This window comes from Panicum hallii, chromosome 3 (assembly GCF_002211085.1).
Source record: "Panicum hallii strain FIL2 chromosome 3, PHallii_v3.1, whole genome shotgun sequence".
Lineage (NCBI taxonomy): Eukaryota > Viridiplantae > Streptophyta > Magnoliopsida > Poales > Poaceae > Panicum > Panicum hallii.
Window position 1 is genome coordinate 111,631 of NC_038044.1, and position 18,662 is coordinate 130,292.

Sequence of the window (18,662 nt, forward strand, 5' to 3'; positions counted from 1 at the left end):
CTTAATGTATACCCACAGGCTGTACCAAAGAAGCAACGACTTCGTCGTTTTGCCCCCGATAAACGGGAGGCTATCAAACGGGAAATAGCTAAACTTCTCGCGGCTGGATTCATTAAAGAAGTAATCCACCCAGAGTGGGTAGCTAACCCCGTCCTTGTATTAAAAAAGAACAAAGAATGGAGAATGTGTGTCGACTATACCGATCTCAACAAGCATTGCCCAAAGGATCACTTTGGGCTCCCTCGCATCGATCAGGTAGTCGACTCAACCGCAGGTTGCGTATTGTTATGTTTCCTTGATTGTTACTCAGGTTACCACCAGATCGCTCTCAAGGAAGAAGACCAGATCAAGACCGCGTTCATCACCCCGTTTGGGACTTATGCCTACAAGACGATGTCTTTCGGGTTGAAGAACGCTGGCGCCACCTATCAGCGGGCAATTCAGATGTGCTTTGCTGATCAGCTATACCAGAACGTGGAGGCCTACGTGGACGACGTGGTTGTGAAAACTCGAAGCCCCGAGGGCCTCATTGCGGATCTGGAGGAAACTTTCGCCAGCCTAAGGAAGTACCGATGGAAGCTTAATCCGACTAAGTGCGTTTTTGGTGTTCCGTCAGGAAAACTGCTCGGGTTCATAGTTAGTAACCGGGGCATTGAAGCCAACCCTGAAAAGATTACCGCCATCACTGATATGGAGGCACCTGCCACAATCAAAGATGTACAGAAACTTACAGGGTGCATGGCAGCTCTCAACAGATTCATCTCCCGGCTCGGGGAGAGAGGATTACCTTTTTTCAAACTCTTAAAGCGTCAGGACAAGTTTCACTGGACAGAGGAAGCCGAGCAGGCTTTGCAGAATCTCAAGCAACACCTACAGTCACCCCCAATCCTCACGGCTCCACTACCGGGTGAGACCCTTTTACTCTACATTGCGGCAACTACCCATGTTATCAGTAGTGCCATTGTTGTCGAACGTTCCGAGGAAGGCCATGCTTTTGGCGTGCAGAGGCCTGTGTACTTCGTCAGTGAGGTACTCTCGGAGTCTAAGGTGCGGTACCCGGCGGTCCAGAAGCTTCTCTATGGCATATTGATCACCTCAAGGAAATTACGTCACTACTTCGATGAGTACCAGATCACCGTTATCACGGACTACCCGCTGGCGGATATCCTACATAACCAGGACGCCACGGGGTGTATTTCAAAGTGGGCAGTAGAACTGGGGGCTTTGTCGATCGACTTCAAGCCACGCACTGCAATCAAGTCCCAAGCTCTAGTCGACTTCATGGCAGAGTGGAGGGAGAATCAAGTTCCAAGACCGGTTGACAAGCCAGAACATTGGACCATGTATTTCGATGGTTCCCTCAGGCTCGATGGCGGCGGCGCCGGAGTTTTATTCATTTCCCCACGAGGCGAACAACTCAAGTACGTCCTCCAAATTCTCTGGGAGGTATCCAATAATGAAGCCGAGTATGAAGCCTTGCTTCACGGGCTTCGTTTGGCGATATCACTAGGGATCAAGCGGCTACTCGTATACGGCGATTCACTTTTGGTCGTTCAGCAAGTCAACAAGGAGTGGGACTGCAACAAGGAGACCATGGAAGCCTATGTACAAGAGGTCCGCAAGCTAGAAAACAAATTTTCTGGCATAGAGGTTCATCATGTGCTGCGGGAACACAATGTTGCTGCCGATGCCTTATCCAAGCTGGGATCAACCCGAGCTCAAGTCCCGGCAGGGGTATTTGTTCAGGAGCTGACGCATCCGTCCATCAGCCCTTCACCACCGGTTTCCACCACCACTGGCTCCGTACAACCAGAACGGGAGGTGCTGCTGGTCGGTGAGGACTGGAGAGGACCTTTCATCGACTTCATCCGAGATCTCGTCTTACCGACCGGGATGGACCCCAAAAGCGCTGCTGCCGCCCGCCTCATGCGACGGAGCAAGGGGTTTATCCTAGTCGAAGACAAACTTTATCGGCGTGGCGCACGATCCGGAGTACTCATGAAATGCGTCACAACAGAAGATGGTCTGGACATATTGCGAGAAATACACGAGGGCGTGTGTGGTAACCATGCCACCTCAAGGTCAGAGCCGGTTTCTGGTGGCCTACCGCCGTGTCCGACGCCGAAGATCTGGTACGTCGATGTCAGAACTGCCAGTTTTTCGGTAAGCAAACTCATGTCCCGGCCCACACCCTCATCACCATACCACCTTCCTGGCCGTTCGCTTGCTGGAGCCTCGACATGATTGGGCCCTTCACAACGGCGCCAGGAGGTTTTACTCACGTTCTGGTGGCTATCGATAAGTTCACCAAGTGGATCGAGTTCAAGCCGATCGCCAAGCTTACTCCAGACAGGGTGGTCGACTTCATCTCCGACATCTTACATCGTTTCGGCTTCCCCAACACTATTATCACTGATTTGGGTTCAAATTTCACGGCCAACCAATTCTGGGAATTCTGTGAAAACTCATCCATCAAGGTCAAGTACGTTTCGGTGGCACACCCAAGGGCAAACGGGCAAGTCGAGCGGGCAAATGGCTTGATCATTGATGGTCTCAAGAAGAGACTCTACGATGCCAACAGCAAGAAGGGCGGGAAGTGGATTCACGAGTTGCCACATGTCATCTGGGGGCTCAGGACTCAACCTTCCAAGGCCACAGGGCAGACCCCGTTCTTCCTTGTCTACGGCTCCGAGGCGATTCTTCCTGCAGATATCATGTGGAAATCCCCAAGGGTTGAGATGTATAAAGAAGGCGAGGCGGATGAAGCACGACAGCTGGAGTTGGACTCTGTTGAAGAGGCTCGCTGCTCTGCTCTCGTTCAGTCAGCCCGTTACCTACAGGGAATCCGGCGATATCATGACCGCAACATTAAGGAAAGGTCATTTAGCATTGGCGACCTCATCCTTCGTCGCGTTCAGGATGAGTCGGGTTTGCACAAGCTTAACTCAAGATGGGAAGGACCGTTCATCGTCAAGAGGGTTACAAGACCGGGATCTTATCAACTTCGGCACCCCGATGGTCAGGATGTACCCAACTCGTGGAACATCCAGCACCTGCGACGGTTTTACCCCTAAGCAGACCCGTGTCCAATTTCTGTATGCGTCAATGGCAAGTTTTACTTTTCTGGGTCGATTTGGCGGCTTTGTGCCACACAACCCGAAATGTAAATTCTTGAATACAACGGTGGCGGCTGTTGGCCACGCTTCAATTTTATAAAATCGACTACTTGCCAGCGGCACATGGGTCGTCGCGATGCTAATCGTGTTTCTTTCAAACTGGTTAGGCCTGTCCGGTTCGGGTTCTATCTAACCCGTTTGGCTACTCCTGCGGTGGTTACACCTAAGGATAGATTTCGACTGTTTGCCATGAGCATCCTAGTCGTCGCGCCACAGGCTGCGCGTTCCGGGTCCGAGTGGATCCTTTTTGGCAGGATCTTATCTAGCTCACCCGGTGAGCTCTCGCGAAGGGCTAAATCGACTACTCTCTGAGTCGCTGCACTCAGAGGTAGCGTGCCTATGCTTCAAAGCAGTTGGGGCTTTTAGTCTGCACATAAGGCTACAAAGGAACAAAGGTGGTTTCTTATATTACAAAAGTCTTAAGTACTAACGGTTCAATCCTGGACCATGTTTCCTACAATTTTTTCCGCTACAGGCCGGACCTCTAGCAAATACTCGCGGAAGTTTTCATCAGAACAATCTGCAGCTGCACCCTCCGCGAGTACTTCTAGCCGAGCCTTTGGCCAGAAGGACTTTACAAGGCCTAGGGCATGGCCCACGTAAGATGTGGCAGCCTCGGTGACGAAATTAAGGATCTTTTGTGGCGCCCCGCGAAGACGATCAAGTAGTGGTTGCCCATCTTCCGCACCGTCTTCCTGGGGATCCACCATCTCTACGAGTTCTTGAGCTGCCACCTTCAAATCATCGAGTTCCTTCTGGCGCTGCTCTTTTTCTTCGCCCAAAGTCTTGATCTGCCGGAGGCAGTCGACTAGTTGCTTCTCTGTGTCGGCCATCACCTTCCGCAGACCTTCGACTTCATCTGCGCGGCGATATAGCATGTTCTTCAAATCAGTAAGCAATTCCTCCTTATAATTTAATAGCTGCTTAAGTTCTGCGATGATAAGCAGGTTTCAGATCATGAAATTATCGACTACGGGTATGACTCCGAGAATTGAGTTCAACATACCTTGATGGGCTTTTCGCTGTTCCTTGAGTCGGCCTTGGAGCTCGATGATGTTCTGCTCGAAGCCGGCTCGCTCCTGCAGCAGCTCATCGATACGCCTGGTGGACTCTTCCAGCTTCGTTGAAGTCTTTTGGTTCATGTCCTACATGTTTTTGGGCGTTAGAGGATATCGATTACAGTTACCAGTGGTCCAGTCAATACTCACCAGAGCAAATGAGTCGATCGCCTTGATCATTTGGCGCAGGCGGCTCAGATCATCCCCTGGGAGGTGCACCTCTTGGAGCATATTGGTGTTTTCTCCTACAGGGGTCCGCAACTCGGGTACCTCGCAAGACGCACCTGCACCCTCCAAAGTTGACGGCTGCGAGGTCCCTGCAAAGGACAAGTGTTAAAATAGCAATGATTGTGGCACAAGGCAGTGGGATCATTTACCTGCACCGTCGGCGGGAGCGGCAGTGGTAGCCTCGACTTGCTCTTTGCCGGGGGCTTCGGGTTCTGTGTGCTGGAGCTCGGGTAGTGGTGAATCAAGCATGATTACATCTGCCCTCCCTGCTGGCTCCTGCGTGTCGGGTTGCCCAGGCGACAGTTCGGGGGCTGGTGGCGCCAACTCGAGTTCTGGCGTCACCTCAGCTGTTGATCTGCTTACGACAAAAGTACAACATTTTTACTGCGATCTTTACACATGGCTAAGGGCAAGGTCCAAGGCATTACTTACATCTGGGATCGCGTCATTGTCGGCTTCCTCAACATCAGCTTCAAGGGTTTCTTCGCCATTGTGCTCGTGGCTGGAGGGGCAGGCGTGCCAGTTGATGAGGCTGGCAGTGTCGGCGTGGCAGCGGCTGCGGCCTCTACTGGTGATGTCAGGGCCGCCTCAGTCGAGAGCACGAGTTCTCTTGAGGCAGGGCCCGACACGGCGATCGTTACCTCATCGACATGAGACGGTGCCGGGTTTATCCTATCGGCTTTTGTAGGTCTGGCATCCGGAGCCTCACTTCCGATGGCGGGCGTTTCAGCTACCCTTTGACGCTGGGGGCTGGGCAAGGAAGACGAGGGGCTGCAAGACAGGGTAGTCGTCAGTGTTCAGCAAAACAACTCGACAGTTTTTATAGTTCGACAAACACTTACCCGGCAAGGTCAGTGGCGCTGGCTTTGCGTTTCCTCATGTCCCGACGTCGCCGGGGAACGAGAGGTGCGTCGTCCGACCAGTCCACGGATGATCCGGAGGAGTCGTCGGCTTGTACCCTCTCCCCAGCCGCCCGGCTGCCCGTGGCTGATTCGCTGCCAATAATTTGTTCTTTCTGTGCTTTGGCGGCACTGGGCAGCGTATGGTAAGGCCGGGGCAGATCGGGGTGTGGCGGGTAACTCCGATACAGTGCTGATGATTCCTGTATTAAGACAAATAGACAATCCGTTAGTATCAACTCTTCAGATCAAGGGAAGAAGTCGAGAAGTCGAACACTTACTGCTGGTGGTCGATTCTGGGCTGTAAATCCCGTTGGAACATACGGGACGGCATCCACATCCAGCAGAATTCGCTTCACACGAACAAGCGCAGCATCATCTCCAAGCTCTTCTGCGCACATACGGGATGGGTCTTCAGTACCCATGTACTCGAATCCTAAGGTATGGCGCTGTTGGATGGGTTGAATTCGACGTTTGAAGAATGATAACATCACAGACGCCCCGGTTACCCCCATCTCTTTGTGTGCGGCAATCAACTCAAGCAGCTCTTTTACTTGGTCCATCTCGGCTTCACTGGGCTCCAATGTCCACTCGCTGCGTTGAACTGGAGGCCTGCCGGACCGCACAGTGAGTTGGGGGGCATGGTTCGTAATGTAGAACCATTGGTGTTTCCACCCAGGGACATTGGAAGGAAATTTGTAAGAAATGTATTTGTCGCTAGCATGTTGCCGAAGCTGGATTCCAGCACCCCCAATTGTAGAAGGATTTTTTGAGGTGGGTTGGGGCTTCATGCGGAAGAGATAGCGGAAAAGCGCCCAATGGGGCTCAATTCCGAGGAAGGCTTCACAGAAGTGAATGAAGATGGAGATATGGCATATCGAGTTGGGGTTGAGGTGTTGCAGCTCGATCCCGTAGTAGTATAGAAGACCGCGGAAGAATGAGCAAGTGGGGAGGGCGAATCCCCGTTCGGAAAAAGAGCAGAAAGAAACAATCTCATCGATGCTTTCCATGGGGAAGGGATCACGGAAAGGAAGGCGCCAATTAATGAGATCCCTCTCTTAAAGCAGACCTCCCAGCACTAAACTTGCAAGATTTTGGCGAGAGCACTTACTAATTGACCATTCGCTGGTCGCCGCCTGCGCTTCCTTCAAGTCTTTTTGGTTGATCTTCTTCGGCGCCATTTCCACCCCTTTTCCGCCACGAGTTGTTCGCACAACGCTCGGGGGCTACGGTGGTGGGCTCGAAGTTTTTCGACTACGCAGGGTGGCGGAAGGGCGACGGCAGGACAAGCCCTAGTTGGGGTTTTGCTTTTTCTGGTGGCGGCGTTAGATCTGAAGGCACAGGAAAAACCCTAATTGACTGCGGGGTTAAATAACCAGCGTTCAGGCAGCGGTTTACTGTGTGAAAGATGAAGCGTCGCGTAATGGGATTAATTGGATATGGGTAATTTTTTGGTGGATTTTTCGGGCCGGTACTTGACTAACCATTTTTTCAGGGTTAATTGTCCCGAAAAAAGAGGTTTTTTGAGTTTCGAGTTCAATTTCTGCTGATTACATCCTCTTAGATTATATTTTACCAGAAGGGAACATTTTTGCCACGACCTTTGGGATCCTTTTTTTCCAAAAGATTTGGATTCAAGGCTCGGAGGCTGTGGGACACGTGGCGTCAACTACTTATTTTTCGAAAGTACTCGAAGGATAAGAAGAAAAGAAGACTCAAGACTAATTTGACCCTCAGCCTGATTCTTTGATTCAACCTAAGGCTCGGGGGCTACTCCATATGGAGTGCGATTATCGCACCCCATATAAAAGAAGGAATTCGGGGCATGAGCACCTCATAGCTTCGATGCAGCCAAAGGAGTACTCGAAGAAAGATTTCAACACAGAGTTGCGAAAGAAGTCGAAGACTACTTCAGAAGTACTCGAAGAGCCTGCAGTACTCAGCTACGAAGAGCTCGGGGGCTTGTCAGACCCGGGGCCACGGGGCTGTGTACATTAAGGAGTCCGTATTGGACTAGGGGATAGGACATGTCCTGTACCTCATTTATGTTGTATTCTACTCGCATGCGGAGTAGAACTAGTCGATACAGAAGGAAACTACTCGAGTTGTACTTGAGTACGATTTCTAAGCTAGTATCAGGCTAGGATTCATGTAACCCTGTCCCCCCGGATATATAAGGGCGGGCAGGGACCCCTCTCAAAACATAAGATCACCAGATCAACATCAAGGCAATACAAACCATCATACAGGACGTAGGGCATTACGCATATTGCGGCCTGAACCTGTCTAAATCTTGTGTTGTCTGCACCTTCGAGTTCATGATCTCGGCGCATCCCAACCTAAAACCTACCACCTTGAGTATACCCCTTGGTGGGCAGCCGGATAAAACCCGACACTTTTGGTTCTGAATTTCACACGGACTCACTCCACCGTGGAGGCAATCTCAAGCTCGGCCCACTACAGCGGGTTGTCCCTCGGGCTCGCCTGCTCCGGCGACAAGGCGGTGACGCCTCTCATCAGCCTCGCAACCTCACCCATGCCCCCCGGTCTCTTCTCCTCGTCGGAGTGGATGCACAGCCTCACAACATCACACAGCGCCGCCAAATCTTCGTCAGGCACGGACGACCTCAGCATCGGATCAGCCATGCCATTCAGCGGCCTCTTGCCGTCCAGGTAGCTGGACGCCCAGAGGACGAGCAGGCCGTGGTCCTCGGAGAAGGGCAGCCGACCGGAGATCACCTCCAGCAGCAGGATGCTCAACTTGTACACGATGCTCTCTTCATCTCGCGGCGCTGCATCTTTGTCGTCCTTCCAGAACTCGATGTCGGAGATCTTGGCCGCGTAGTCCTCGGTGAGGTAGATGGATGAGGAGCTCAGGGCTGCTGGCATCACAGGTGGGTCGAGCTGGCAGATGTGCTCCAAGCAGTATGCTGTTGATGTATTTCAGTAGCTAGAACGTTGTATTTTTGTAATTCTGTTTTCCCTTTCCGTTGAATAAGCTGAACGTGGCTGAGCCAGGAACTTGTCCTGAGCCGCGCCGCGACGCGGGCGCACTGCATGGCGCGCGTGCATGTAACGTCGGCGCCCGGTTCGTTCGCCTCGTCCACGATGTGCGCGTGATGCATGGTGCATGGCATCGTGTGCGAGAAGGGCGGGCAGCCGGGTATTTTCAGTTGCTCTTCCATCTATAAAAGAAAAAACAAAAAGAGGAGGCATGCCAGTACCTCCCAACCAAATCTCTACGTGTTCTTCGTGTGCGTCCATCTCTGTGTGTTCGTGTGCGTTCTGATCATTGGCACCTCTCGTGTTCCGATCCATCATATGCTACTCCCATGATGATGCGCAGCCGTGTAGGCCAGTCTAAATCTTCCGCTTCTCGAACTGCAAAACATGACGAAATTATTCAGTGAACAATCATTATTTTTTTTCCAAGCGTAAGATACAGAGACGGACGGAGTTGGACCACTCACTATGCAAATGCTCAAAGAGGGATCCGCACGGAGCATACTCGAAGACCATCATTCTTGTGAACGGCTCGTCGCATGTGCAGTAACCAAGTAGGTTCATCAAGTTCTTATGGCTCACTTTGGACAGCACAGAGATCTGAAACAAGAGCGATCGGTAAGCTGATAGTATACAACAACAGTAAGCATACAGTGGACTTGAAACAAGAGAGATCTGCCCATTGCATGTTACCTTGTTCTTAAATTGCTCCTCAGAGCTATCTGACCAATCTTTGGCAGAGTCAGCTGAAGTGGAGACTACCGCTATTTCCACTCCACTTGACAGAGTTCCTTTGTACAGTATGCATTCGGACGAAGAGCCGATCACATTGATGAAGTCCTCACATGCTGTCTGAAGCTCTGTCCTTCCAAGAGAAGGAACACCTGTCCACAAGGTACAGCGAATTTAACAACTTCAGTTATATATTTTTAGAAAAAAAGCTGCTAGCAGTTTCTATCCTGAAAACTCAAATTACAGGAAATTCTGATGTAAAATGTGCTCTTCCCATGAGCTTCTTCAGAGCCTAGTCAGGTGATGAAAAATTAGGAACTGACCTGCCACGAAGGCTTTCCTGAGCGGTCCACTGAGCCCAATAGACCATGGCGTGACAGTGTTATCCTTCTTTCGACGAGAAAAGAGTAGATACGTGGCGGTAGCAGCTACAACCACAAAGAGAACTGCTCCACTGATGGCTAATGTGTAGATGGCCCAGTGTGGTATCGTCCTCCTTTCAGATCCATCATTTCCATTAGACTTAGGTGATTCTGCAACTTGGTGATCCCCCCTTTGATGTAGGAGCCGTCTCTGGATGCCGGCACTCCTATGTTTTCTGTTCAACATCATGGATGGACATGAGCTAAAAACAAACATGAATTCTCTATCATGTACTAGGAACTTGGATTGTGAGAAGGAAAACTGAAGATGGATGGAACAAAACATCACTTACAAGGCCACCGCCTTGCCTTCGTCTGATGAGCAACTCACTCCCCGATTTGAGGAAGATCCAGCTGGATTATGTGCTCCAAATCTCAAGAGTTTTCCCTGAAATAATAGCAACAGAAATGTTTAGACAGGAATCCATTTGAAGTGGAGTAGCAACAAGTTTAATTTGTCGTAATCCATTCCATGAATGCAGTTGTTGTGACACACCTTGTTCTTGTTGATTGATGGAAGCACAAGACCCAAGTGTGCGAGACACAAGTAATAAGGAGAAGAATAGCAAATAGGCCGCAGCTCTGATCTCCATCTTGTTCTTGTTGACTGACTGACTTGTGCAAGCAAGCAAGCAAAGCTAGCTAGCTAGATGTCGGAAAGCAAGCTCACATCCATCTTTTGCGCTAGCTGTGGAAGGGAAGGGGACGCACGCACACACCGTTGGATTGGATTGGATGGATGGCATACATACATACATACATACATACATACCAGTACCACCTCAAGAAACGAATCGAGCTGCCATGAAGGAATAATCTCCATCCGTGAGTTGTCCGTCCCCTCCCCCCTGTCCGATCCTCCTGTTGTCGCTCGGACAGAGCAAGCAAGCAGAAGAGCCGATGTCTTGGTTCCACTTCCACCTCAGGGATCAGGGCAGGAGGCAACAGCCAATGCTTATTGGGAATCACATTCACAGGGAGGAGTACCGGACGGGACTGCACTTGAAGGTAGGGAGGAGGTGAGGATGTCTCCCCCCGTCCGTCCGTGTCCGTTTGTGGCCAGCCAGAGCCAGGTATTATTGCACATGGCATGCCCTAAGCCATCTTGCTACTTGCTGCTTGGCTGCTGATGATTGCCCAACTCATGCATGGAGCCTTCCTTCCTTTCTTTTCTTTTCTTAGAGTTTCTTTTTCTATTACTTAATTATCTTCTCTCCTCACGGCTAGACCAAACGTGTGCGGCAAAATTCTATGGAAGGCCAGTGTACTTCAACAATTCGGTTAGGATCCTTTCATTTTAAAAAATTGGAATCTACTTACTAGAGAAGTAGGCTATTTGTCTTGGATTGTGGCATTCCACAACGGCTTTCCAAAGTATAGATATAACTTTATCTTAAATTCATAGAGCTATAATCCTCATGTTCTGTTTTTAGTGTACAACTTATAGCATCATATGTGAGCTCCAAACTGTTACGGAAATTTCATGTTAGAGAAATCATTGTGGACTTGTTCATTTGGAGTAGAGTACGACTCGCCATCAACCATCAAGAGAGCCATTTTTCCTCTGCATGGACCCGGCCGCCCGCTTGTAGTTTCGTGCCAATTTAGCATCATATCACCTACACGCATGTTAAGTTACTTGCCACCTTAACTATGAGGATGTTTGGATCCACAAAGTGCTAATATCTAAAAGTGCTAAATTTTAGCACCAGCTACTCCAAATAGGAGTGCTAATGGGGTGGACCAAACTTTAGTCAATAAATCTTTAGCATGGGATATAAGTGCTAATAGGTGCTAAAGTTTAGCATCCAACTTTAGTTCATCCAAACAGAACTAGACATCAAATAATTTATTTGTACGAGTCAGTAGTCAATATGTACCAAATATATGCGGCCAAGCCAAGTCCAAACTCCAAGCCACAGACATACAGCATGAATGACAGTGATGTGTGCAAGAAATTGTTACCCAATTTGACGTGTGCATTTGAATTTCTTTAAAAAGAAAGAATAGTTGGTGTGCCTGCACTTGAAATTATTTTTTTCTGAGCTTTATTCTTGTAAAGAAAATAAGTTGTCCGAGTTGTGAACTCACAACTTCTTCTACGATATTGTGACATATAGATGAACTCGTCCACCTTATAACTTAGGCTAGTGATGAACGATAGGTACCATACCTATATATGCAACTAAGTGATTTATAATAGTAAATTATTTGTTTCTCGTCAAATGACTCGCATACTATATAGCTAGTGTAATTACGTATATCTAGTGTTTTCAACATACGTGCATATTTACACTAATCGAAATACTAAGTTACAAGGAAGCTTCGTGGTGTGTTAGTCATAAACTGTAGGTTGTTCACCTCATACACACACACACACACATATATATATATAAAGAAAAGGACGTGTGGAAGATTGGATATCATATGGTGTTAGATGAAGAACTCACACGATACCAATTCCAACCAAAAATACGTATCAAAAATGGGTGTTTGGTCTAGTGGTATGATTCTCGCTTCGGGTGCGAGAGGTCGCGAGTTCGATTCTCGCAACACCCCTCAATTTACACTCTGGTCCCCCTTCCTTTTGCTTTCGATTATGCTTCTGCAGTTTTTGTTTTTTTTATACATTCATCCTTGTTCGTGGCATGGATCATCAAGGCCGGCATTCAGTTCAGAAAACGATTCCCTGGGGTTCGATGCCGCAAAACACAAACTACAATTTCTGTTCAAAAGGCAGTTACGCCAAAAAAGCGCACAAGATGCCACACACACACACAGAGAGAGAGAGATTAGGCTCCCATAAACACAGATTTTAGTACATGCATTCAAGTACCAAGATGGCAATACCATGCATTCACTATCACGATGTTATGCTTTAAAATTTCATATCGGTGACACCAATCTCCGTGAGAAATCTCAACCAACTCTACCCGGATGGTAGCACGGGAATCAGCAGAGTATGTGGCTTAAAAGTCGCTCATGCAACAACTTGTAACACTGACCCTTCTGGCAAACATCGCACGGGATCATGTAAGCTCTTCAACGGAAGTAAATGGACACAAGAGGAATGTCCACATCATTGTCATCGTCGTCCTCACAGGCCACCACGACATCCAGATGGCGGCGGTAAGAGGGCACCTCCACCTTGGCCACCTCCCTTGCCACATCCACTACCTTCTTGTCCAGCCGCTCCTTGTGCCTGGGGAACATCGAGTTGTACAGCAGCGAGGTGCCACAGGATATGCTGTAAGCATTCAAGCCCTTCTCCTTGAGCCACTCCAGGAGCTCCCTCAGCGTGATGTTGCCAGTTATGGTCCAGCGGTCCCACACAGTCCAGGACATGTCCTGGTGCTTGATTGTCTTGGGTGGCACAGGCTCCGCCATGGAGAAGAGGGGGATTGCGAGGTTTGCAAATGTGTTCCGGTAGTCTTCAACCTTGTGCCCCCCAGCGAGGACTTTGTAAAGCTCCAGGCAGACGAGGCCGGTGGCCATAGCGGTCGAGGTGGCGATGGCTGGGATGATCCTTCCAGCTATGAACTTTGCCTTCAGCTTGTCAACTTCAGGGATGCTGTAGTTCCTCGCCCGCATGTTAGCAAAGCCAGCTATCAAGTCCATATGGAAATTGGTGTCATCATCCTGCATATAAAACAATATCTCAGCACTCTCAATCTCAAGACAATTCACTGATTTCTAAATACCTAACACATGAGTGTTAATTCTAGAGACATGTGGATACCCAACAGACAGCTAAAAGCTACAGTACATGGGGTTAGATGTGACCAATTGGACATACTGACCTTCTCAAACTGTATTGGGTTCATGTGGAATCCTGGTGCCAATGTTTTGGAAATTGCTTCCAACTTTGCAATAAGCTCTTCAATGATGGCAGCATCATCAACAGATGCAGAGGATAGATTAGTAGCCTTCTCATCTGTCTCTATTTTAACCCCCTGTTTTGGTTGGAAATCAGGTACGATGACCTTGTCAACAGCTTCAGCCAGTTTCTTTGGGTTTTTGGCCCAATCAGGTATGGGTATTCCAAATGTCTCTGCCCTTAGTATCGAGGCAGCCAACAGAAAGTTGAGGTGGCTAGGGTCAGCAGATGAGAACTCCAGAGGTCGCGGGAACCGCTTAGGAGCAGACCAGAAAGGAGCACCAGAGCTTGTCATTGCGTCTTCAGGGAAGGTGAATGTCAGCTGCTTCACACGGTTGGCGAAATAATCCTCAAACCTAAAATAAGCCATCAACAGAAAACAGAGCAAGAAACATTAGATCTATAATTCAACAAGAGCACTGTGAAATAGATGCCAGAAAGCATAATCAAAAACTTTTGCAGCCGTATTTCCACATTTAAGAACTTGCATGCACATTGTAATACAACGTATAAACATGAAACTAAGCAGGTGTATGAAGCTCCGAAATGGACCATAACAAATTGTGCAAAAGAGATAGACAAAACTTACTTAAGCCGAGCCCAGGTAATACAATCTTGGAATGTGTCACACTTGTCTCTGTCAAGGCATTCAATAACTCGCTCAAGTTGATCCCTAGCCTGTGCATCACCAGCAGTTCTTGCAGCAGTAGCATATCCACTAGGATTTGACAGGAACGCGTTTACTTCAGTGGGAGTCTTCTCTAGCAGACCCTCAAACTCAGACCTTGCCCACGTTAGGCAGTGATCAATATTATGAGGAAATGAATGTACAGTGCACATAGGCGCCTGCTTTTCTGGTGGATCTCTGGATGCCCCATAGTTTTCTGTTAGGTGTGGAATGACCATCTGCGTGTTGCACTTAGCACCCAGAGTCCCAGATTCAAGAAGTGGCTTCTGGAAATACACACATCTGGAGTCAATGTACATTCTTGCAGTCACATTGTCCAAGGCATTGACAACAGCATCCAAGCTCTCCCAAAAGGCATCATTAAACACATTTTCAGTCTCAGGACTTGCCCTGTTCTGAAGGGCCTCAACATGAAGCTTAGGATTAATTGCCACAGCAGCAGTAGCAGCAACTGTGGACTTGGGCTGCCCAATGTTCCAGTCACGGAAGAGGAACTGGCGACTGAGATTGCTCTTTTCTATAACATCATCATCTGTCACAGTCAGCTTCCCATTCTCACAGCAAGAAATGCCCATTAATGCAAGGTTCTTCAAAAATTCACATCCAAGAGCCCCAGAACCAACCATGAAGATTTTTGACTGCTCCAGTTTCTTTTGAAGCTTAGCCCCAAATACACTAATTTGTGCATCGTATCTACTGTTCTCTGGCTTCAAATCACTGGCCTCCAACAGTTCAACTGGTAGTGATTCAACAGAATCAAAGTAGAAGAACTGCAAAAATCAAGAAAGTACATTAATATTACAAATTTTCTGCAAACATATATTCTCTCTGATCAAAATATTTGACACTTTTTACTTATAACGGTCCCCAAGGTGTGACTTTGTATTTTCTACTAGAGTAATCTTGTAAACTTATGTATTATGAAAGTTAAGGCAGATCAACATATGACCTTCATGTTCCAAACTAAATATGTTAAAGTTGTAGACAGTCGAAGTTTCAAATGTTTCGCCTGATCTTGTATAAAATATCAAGTATAAAATATCAAGCATTTGTGCTAGCAGGGCGTAGAATTTATATTCAAGAAAGCACCAGCAGATTCTAACCTGGTAAAGTGGGTGGAATTTCCCTGAGCATGCTTTAACAACTTCCTGACCTACAATACCACCAAACATTGCAGCCATAGGATTCAAAACAGCCCTGGAACCACTTGCAAAATGCTGCAGGAGCTTTTTGTCAATTTCTTCAAGCTTACTTTCACCAAGACTTTCATTAATACTAATAGCAAAATCTATAAGCTTTTGAGCATCGTCAGCTGAACCAGCAATTGGGAATCGCAGCAACTCAGTCCTAAACTTGTCCAGAGCTTGGAAGGCCAAATGCAAAAGAGGTGGGCGGTCAAACTTGGAGAAATCGCTCATGAGAAATTCTCCTGGCTCCTTGATTGCCTCCTTCAAGGTTTTGAACTTAAGAACCTTGGGTGGCTTCACTTGTGTGACAATACCACCTCTAATGTAAGTGCCATATGAGGTGGTGTCTTCTTCTAGAGTAAAAGAATAAGGCCTAGCACTCTTAATCTTTCTTGGTTTTCCATCGTTGAGCTCAGTCATTCCATGCACTTCAGAGAAAATAACTAGATCACCATCCTGGAACTCCAGACGCTCATCATCCACACAAGAAACAAGTGCTGGGTTGTCATTGCTGATTGATGCCACGATTCCTGTATGTGGCTCCTCACCATCAACATCCAAAACAGTAAACTCAGGACCAAAGTCACAGAAAACACTGCCGAAAAGACCACGAACTTCCGACTTAATGAAAGCAATTGGTGGCTGATGGCTATGACAGTAATCATCAAACTCAATTGCTTTTTCTATGCTGATATCAGTAAATACCACAGCCTGTAAGTTGATCAGGAAGTTATCAGCTTCAGTCTTTGAGAATAAAGAGCAGACAAATATTACTACGTCTAAATCAAAAAGCATATATTAATATATTCCATAGAGCACCATAAAATAAATCAACTAGGTTTACAAGTAAAGGCCGGTTTGGGAGAGATCCAGCTCCAAATTTGTCACACTATGGAGCTTATAGGCTCAAATAAAGTGGTTTAAGCATTTACTTTTAGTCTAATCTAAAATACTGTAGATGAGCCACCATGTAAAATAATTCATAGAACTAGAGACGCCAAAATACACTGGAGCTCTCCCAAACAAACTTAAGTTATCATGCAAAAATAGTTGCCATCACTTGAAACAGGAACATGGTTCTGAAATAAAACTCTTTGCAATAATGCTGGCATATGGCAGAATATATATATGCAATAAAAGATGCACTAAGTTGATAATGTGTGTCAACACAACAGATGCTGATAAACCATTTTGTAGTTTTCTACGTGACTTTTCTACTGTGTAGTTGGCACGATACAATAGGGCTGTTTGAGTCTATTTTCACAACACGTGTTGGACATGCCACTGTTTTTCTAAGTTGTATTCTGAACATAAATTTCTCTTTCAACATATTGTGAATAGTTATAGTTACAGTATTATAACCATAAGAATTTGTACTTTTGTATCACTGAACTAAAATATTTATCCTGATTGTTGGTCAATTTACAAAGCCTAAACATGTTTTTTTACAATACACATCCATGCACACAACAGCTCATTTCATGCTCGTGTACCTGGAAGTTAGAAAGCTGCTCCTTGGTCAAATCACCAGTTATGGTAGAGATGATAACAGCATTATTAAGCTCTTGAAGCTTTGGAACACACGCTTGAGCACGGTTTTGACCAACATCCTTCTCAGAGAGGAAGAAGTTGCTTGATAAGTCCCATAGGTCAACTTTGCCATCATCATGCAAGGTTACGGATTTGACACCCGCAAGGACAAGGTTCTTTGCTGCAGGAATCAAGTGGCATTAAGTAAGTAGTGTATCAAAAATAGAATGAACAAAAGATAACCCAAAGGCCTTATAAACTTTAGCAATCTGAATTCTCAAAACCACTTCAAAAATTCACAAGCTAAACAAGATAAATTGCAAACATATTTTGCTTTCACATCTGAAGCTCCCAAATTGTGCCTGTGCCTACCAGCATTGCATCAAAAATTCAAAAACGCAACAAGGTTAGCTACAGTTTGCTGATTAAAAAAATCTCAATCAGCCAAGTAACACATCAGATCTAACTGACCAGCGACCATCACGTCAGTGCAGCTTCAGGATGACAATAACAAATGTATGTCAAATCTAATGATTAGCTTAATGCACATGTGCACTGCAGAAAGCTTTGAAATCATAGGTTGCTTAGAGACCAACATTCTGAAAGTTAGGGGCGACGCTGCACTGACACAGATTCAGTTGACACGGATAAAGATTCCAGCTCAAGTAACTGATCTGCATCATGCCATCATATTCATGCCTAACGACGAAAAGCACTAGTACAAGAAAAATGAGGGGAAATAAATTATACATTTATGGGTTGAAGATCGAACACGTTCATTAGAGTTCTTGTAAGAGAATCGAAAATTTTTAAGATAATTGCCCCTCCTATTGAAGCTTACTGTTTATACAAGTTGCTATTGAAATATTTAAACAATCGTGGAAATAATCAGTAAGGTTCTTGAGGTAACTAACTGGGGAAGGAAAGGATCAACTTTTTGGATGGTAACCACAACATTAACAGTTTGATTTGCAAGATCAGATCGGGTAAGGTGTAAAAAGAGCACAATTTAGGTAACCAGCCCGCCCTATCAGTTTATTACTGTGCATATATCTAAGCTCGAAATTAATGAGCAGGAGGAGTAATAAACAAGGTTAATCAGGCAGGACATACCAATCTCAGCGCCGAGTCCCTGTAGTCCAGAGACAAGGACGTTGGAGCCGAATAGGCGCTTCATGGTCTCGCGTCCGTAGACGGCGAGCTGGCGGCTGTGGAGGTCCTCATCGATCTCGGGCGCCCTGGCGGCCATGTCTGATCGGTCGTCCTTGTCCTGGTGTTGGTGGGGTGCGGGGGCGGCGGGTCGGGGGGCCTTGTTGTGCAAGTCCTGGACCTCGCCGGCGTCGACCCCCCGCTTCCGGGGAAGCATATAGAGTAGGACGCCGCCGAGGAGCCCGAGTACGGCGGCCGCCGCGAGGGCTTGCGGCGGGAAGGGGAGGCGCGTCAGATCCAGGTCGCGCGAGGTGCGGGAGAGCGGCGGGAACCTGCACGGATCAGGTGGGGGTGAGGTGACCCAGGGCGGATTTGGGGAGATCTCAGTCTCTCTCTCTCTCACCTTGGATTCGATGCCGGACGCCCAGCTTCACCTCTGCTCTGCTCTAGGGTTTTGAGAAGGGCGGTGCGAGAGAGGTAGGACTAGGAGGGCTAGATTGTAAAAGTTTGGGTGGGGGAAGAGGAAGTGTCCGCTGCTAATTTGTGCTTTCCTTGCAGCTGCAGGAGGCGGCCGAGAGAGAACCTCATCGAGCGCCCAATAGTTGTCGTGTACGCTCGGAGCCCAAGTTATTTTAGAAAACGTTTGACAAAATAGTTTTATTTATTTTTTATAGATAAATTACTTTTTATGGATAGATTGAAGAAGGAAATGT

The 18,662-nt window shown here is 47.4% G+C and overlaps 1 protein-coding gene, 1 non-coding gene and 1 pseudogene across 3 annotated transcripts; 1 reads left to right on the forward strand and 2 right to left on the reverse strand.

The window, feature by feature from the left end:
• Nucleotides 1-7,782: 7,782 nt before the first annotated feature.
• Nucleotides 7,783-10,536, reverse strand: LOC112884203 (annotated as a pseudogene).
• A 1,469-nt stretch (nucleotides 10,537-12,005) lies between these two features.
• TRNAP-CGG lies at nucleotides 12,006-12,077 on the forward strand. Its single transcript has one exon. It is a non-coding gene; the product is annotated as a tRNA-Pro (tRNA).
• A 233-nt stretch (nucleotides 12,078-12,310) lies between these two features.
• Nucleotides 12,311-18,499, reverse strand: LOC112884595 (ubiquitin-activating enzyme E1 2-like). Of its 2 annotated transcripts, XM_025950032.1 has the most exons (7): nucleotides 18,353-18,499; nucleotides 17,914-18,281; nucleotides 16,764-16,981; nucleotides 15,187-15,981; nucleotides 13,985-14,853; nucleotides 13,319-13,751; nucleotides 12,311-13,157 (listed from the first exon to the last, which is right to left on the reverse strand). In XM_025950032.1, the coding sequence occupies exons 2-7, from the start codon at nucleotides 18,164-18,166 to the stop codon at nucleotides 12,561-12,563; spliced, it is 3,165 nt and encodes a 1,054-aa protein (XP_025805817.1). In that variant the 5' UTR covers nucleotides 18,167-18,281; nucleotides 18,353-18,499; the 3' UTR covers nucleotides 12,311-12,560. The 2 variants fall into 2 exon arrangements, with proteins under 2 accessions (XP_025805817.1, XP_025805818.1); XM_025950033.1 differs by having other exon boundaries at nucleotides 17,914-18,424.
• Between the last annotated feature and the right edge of the window lie 163 nt (nucleotides 18,500-18,662).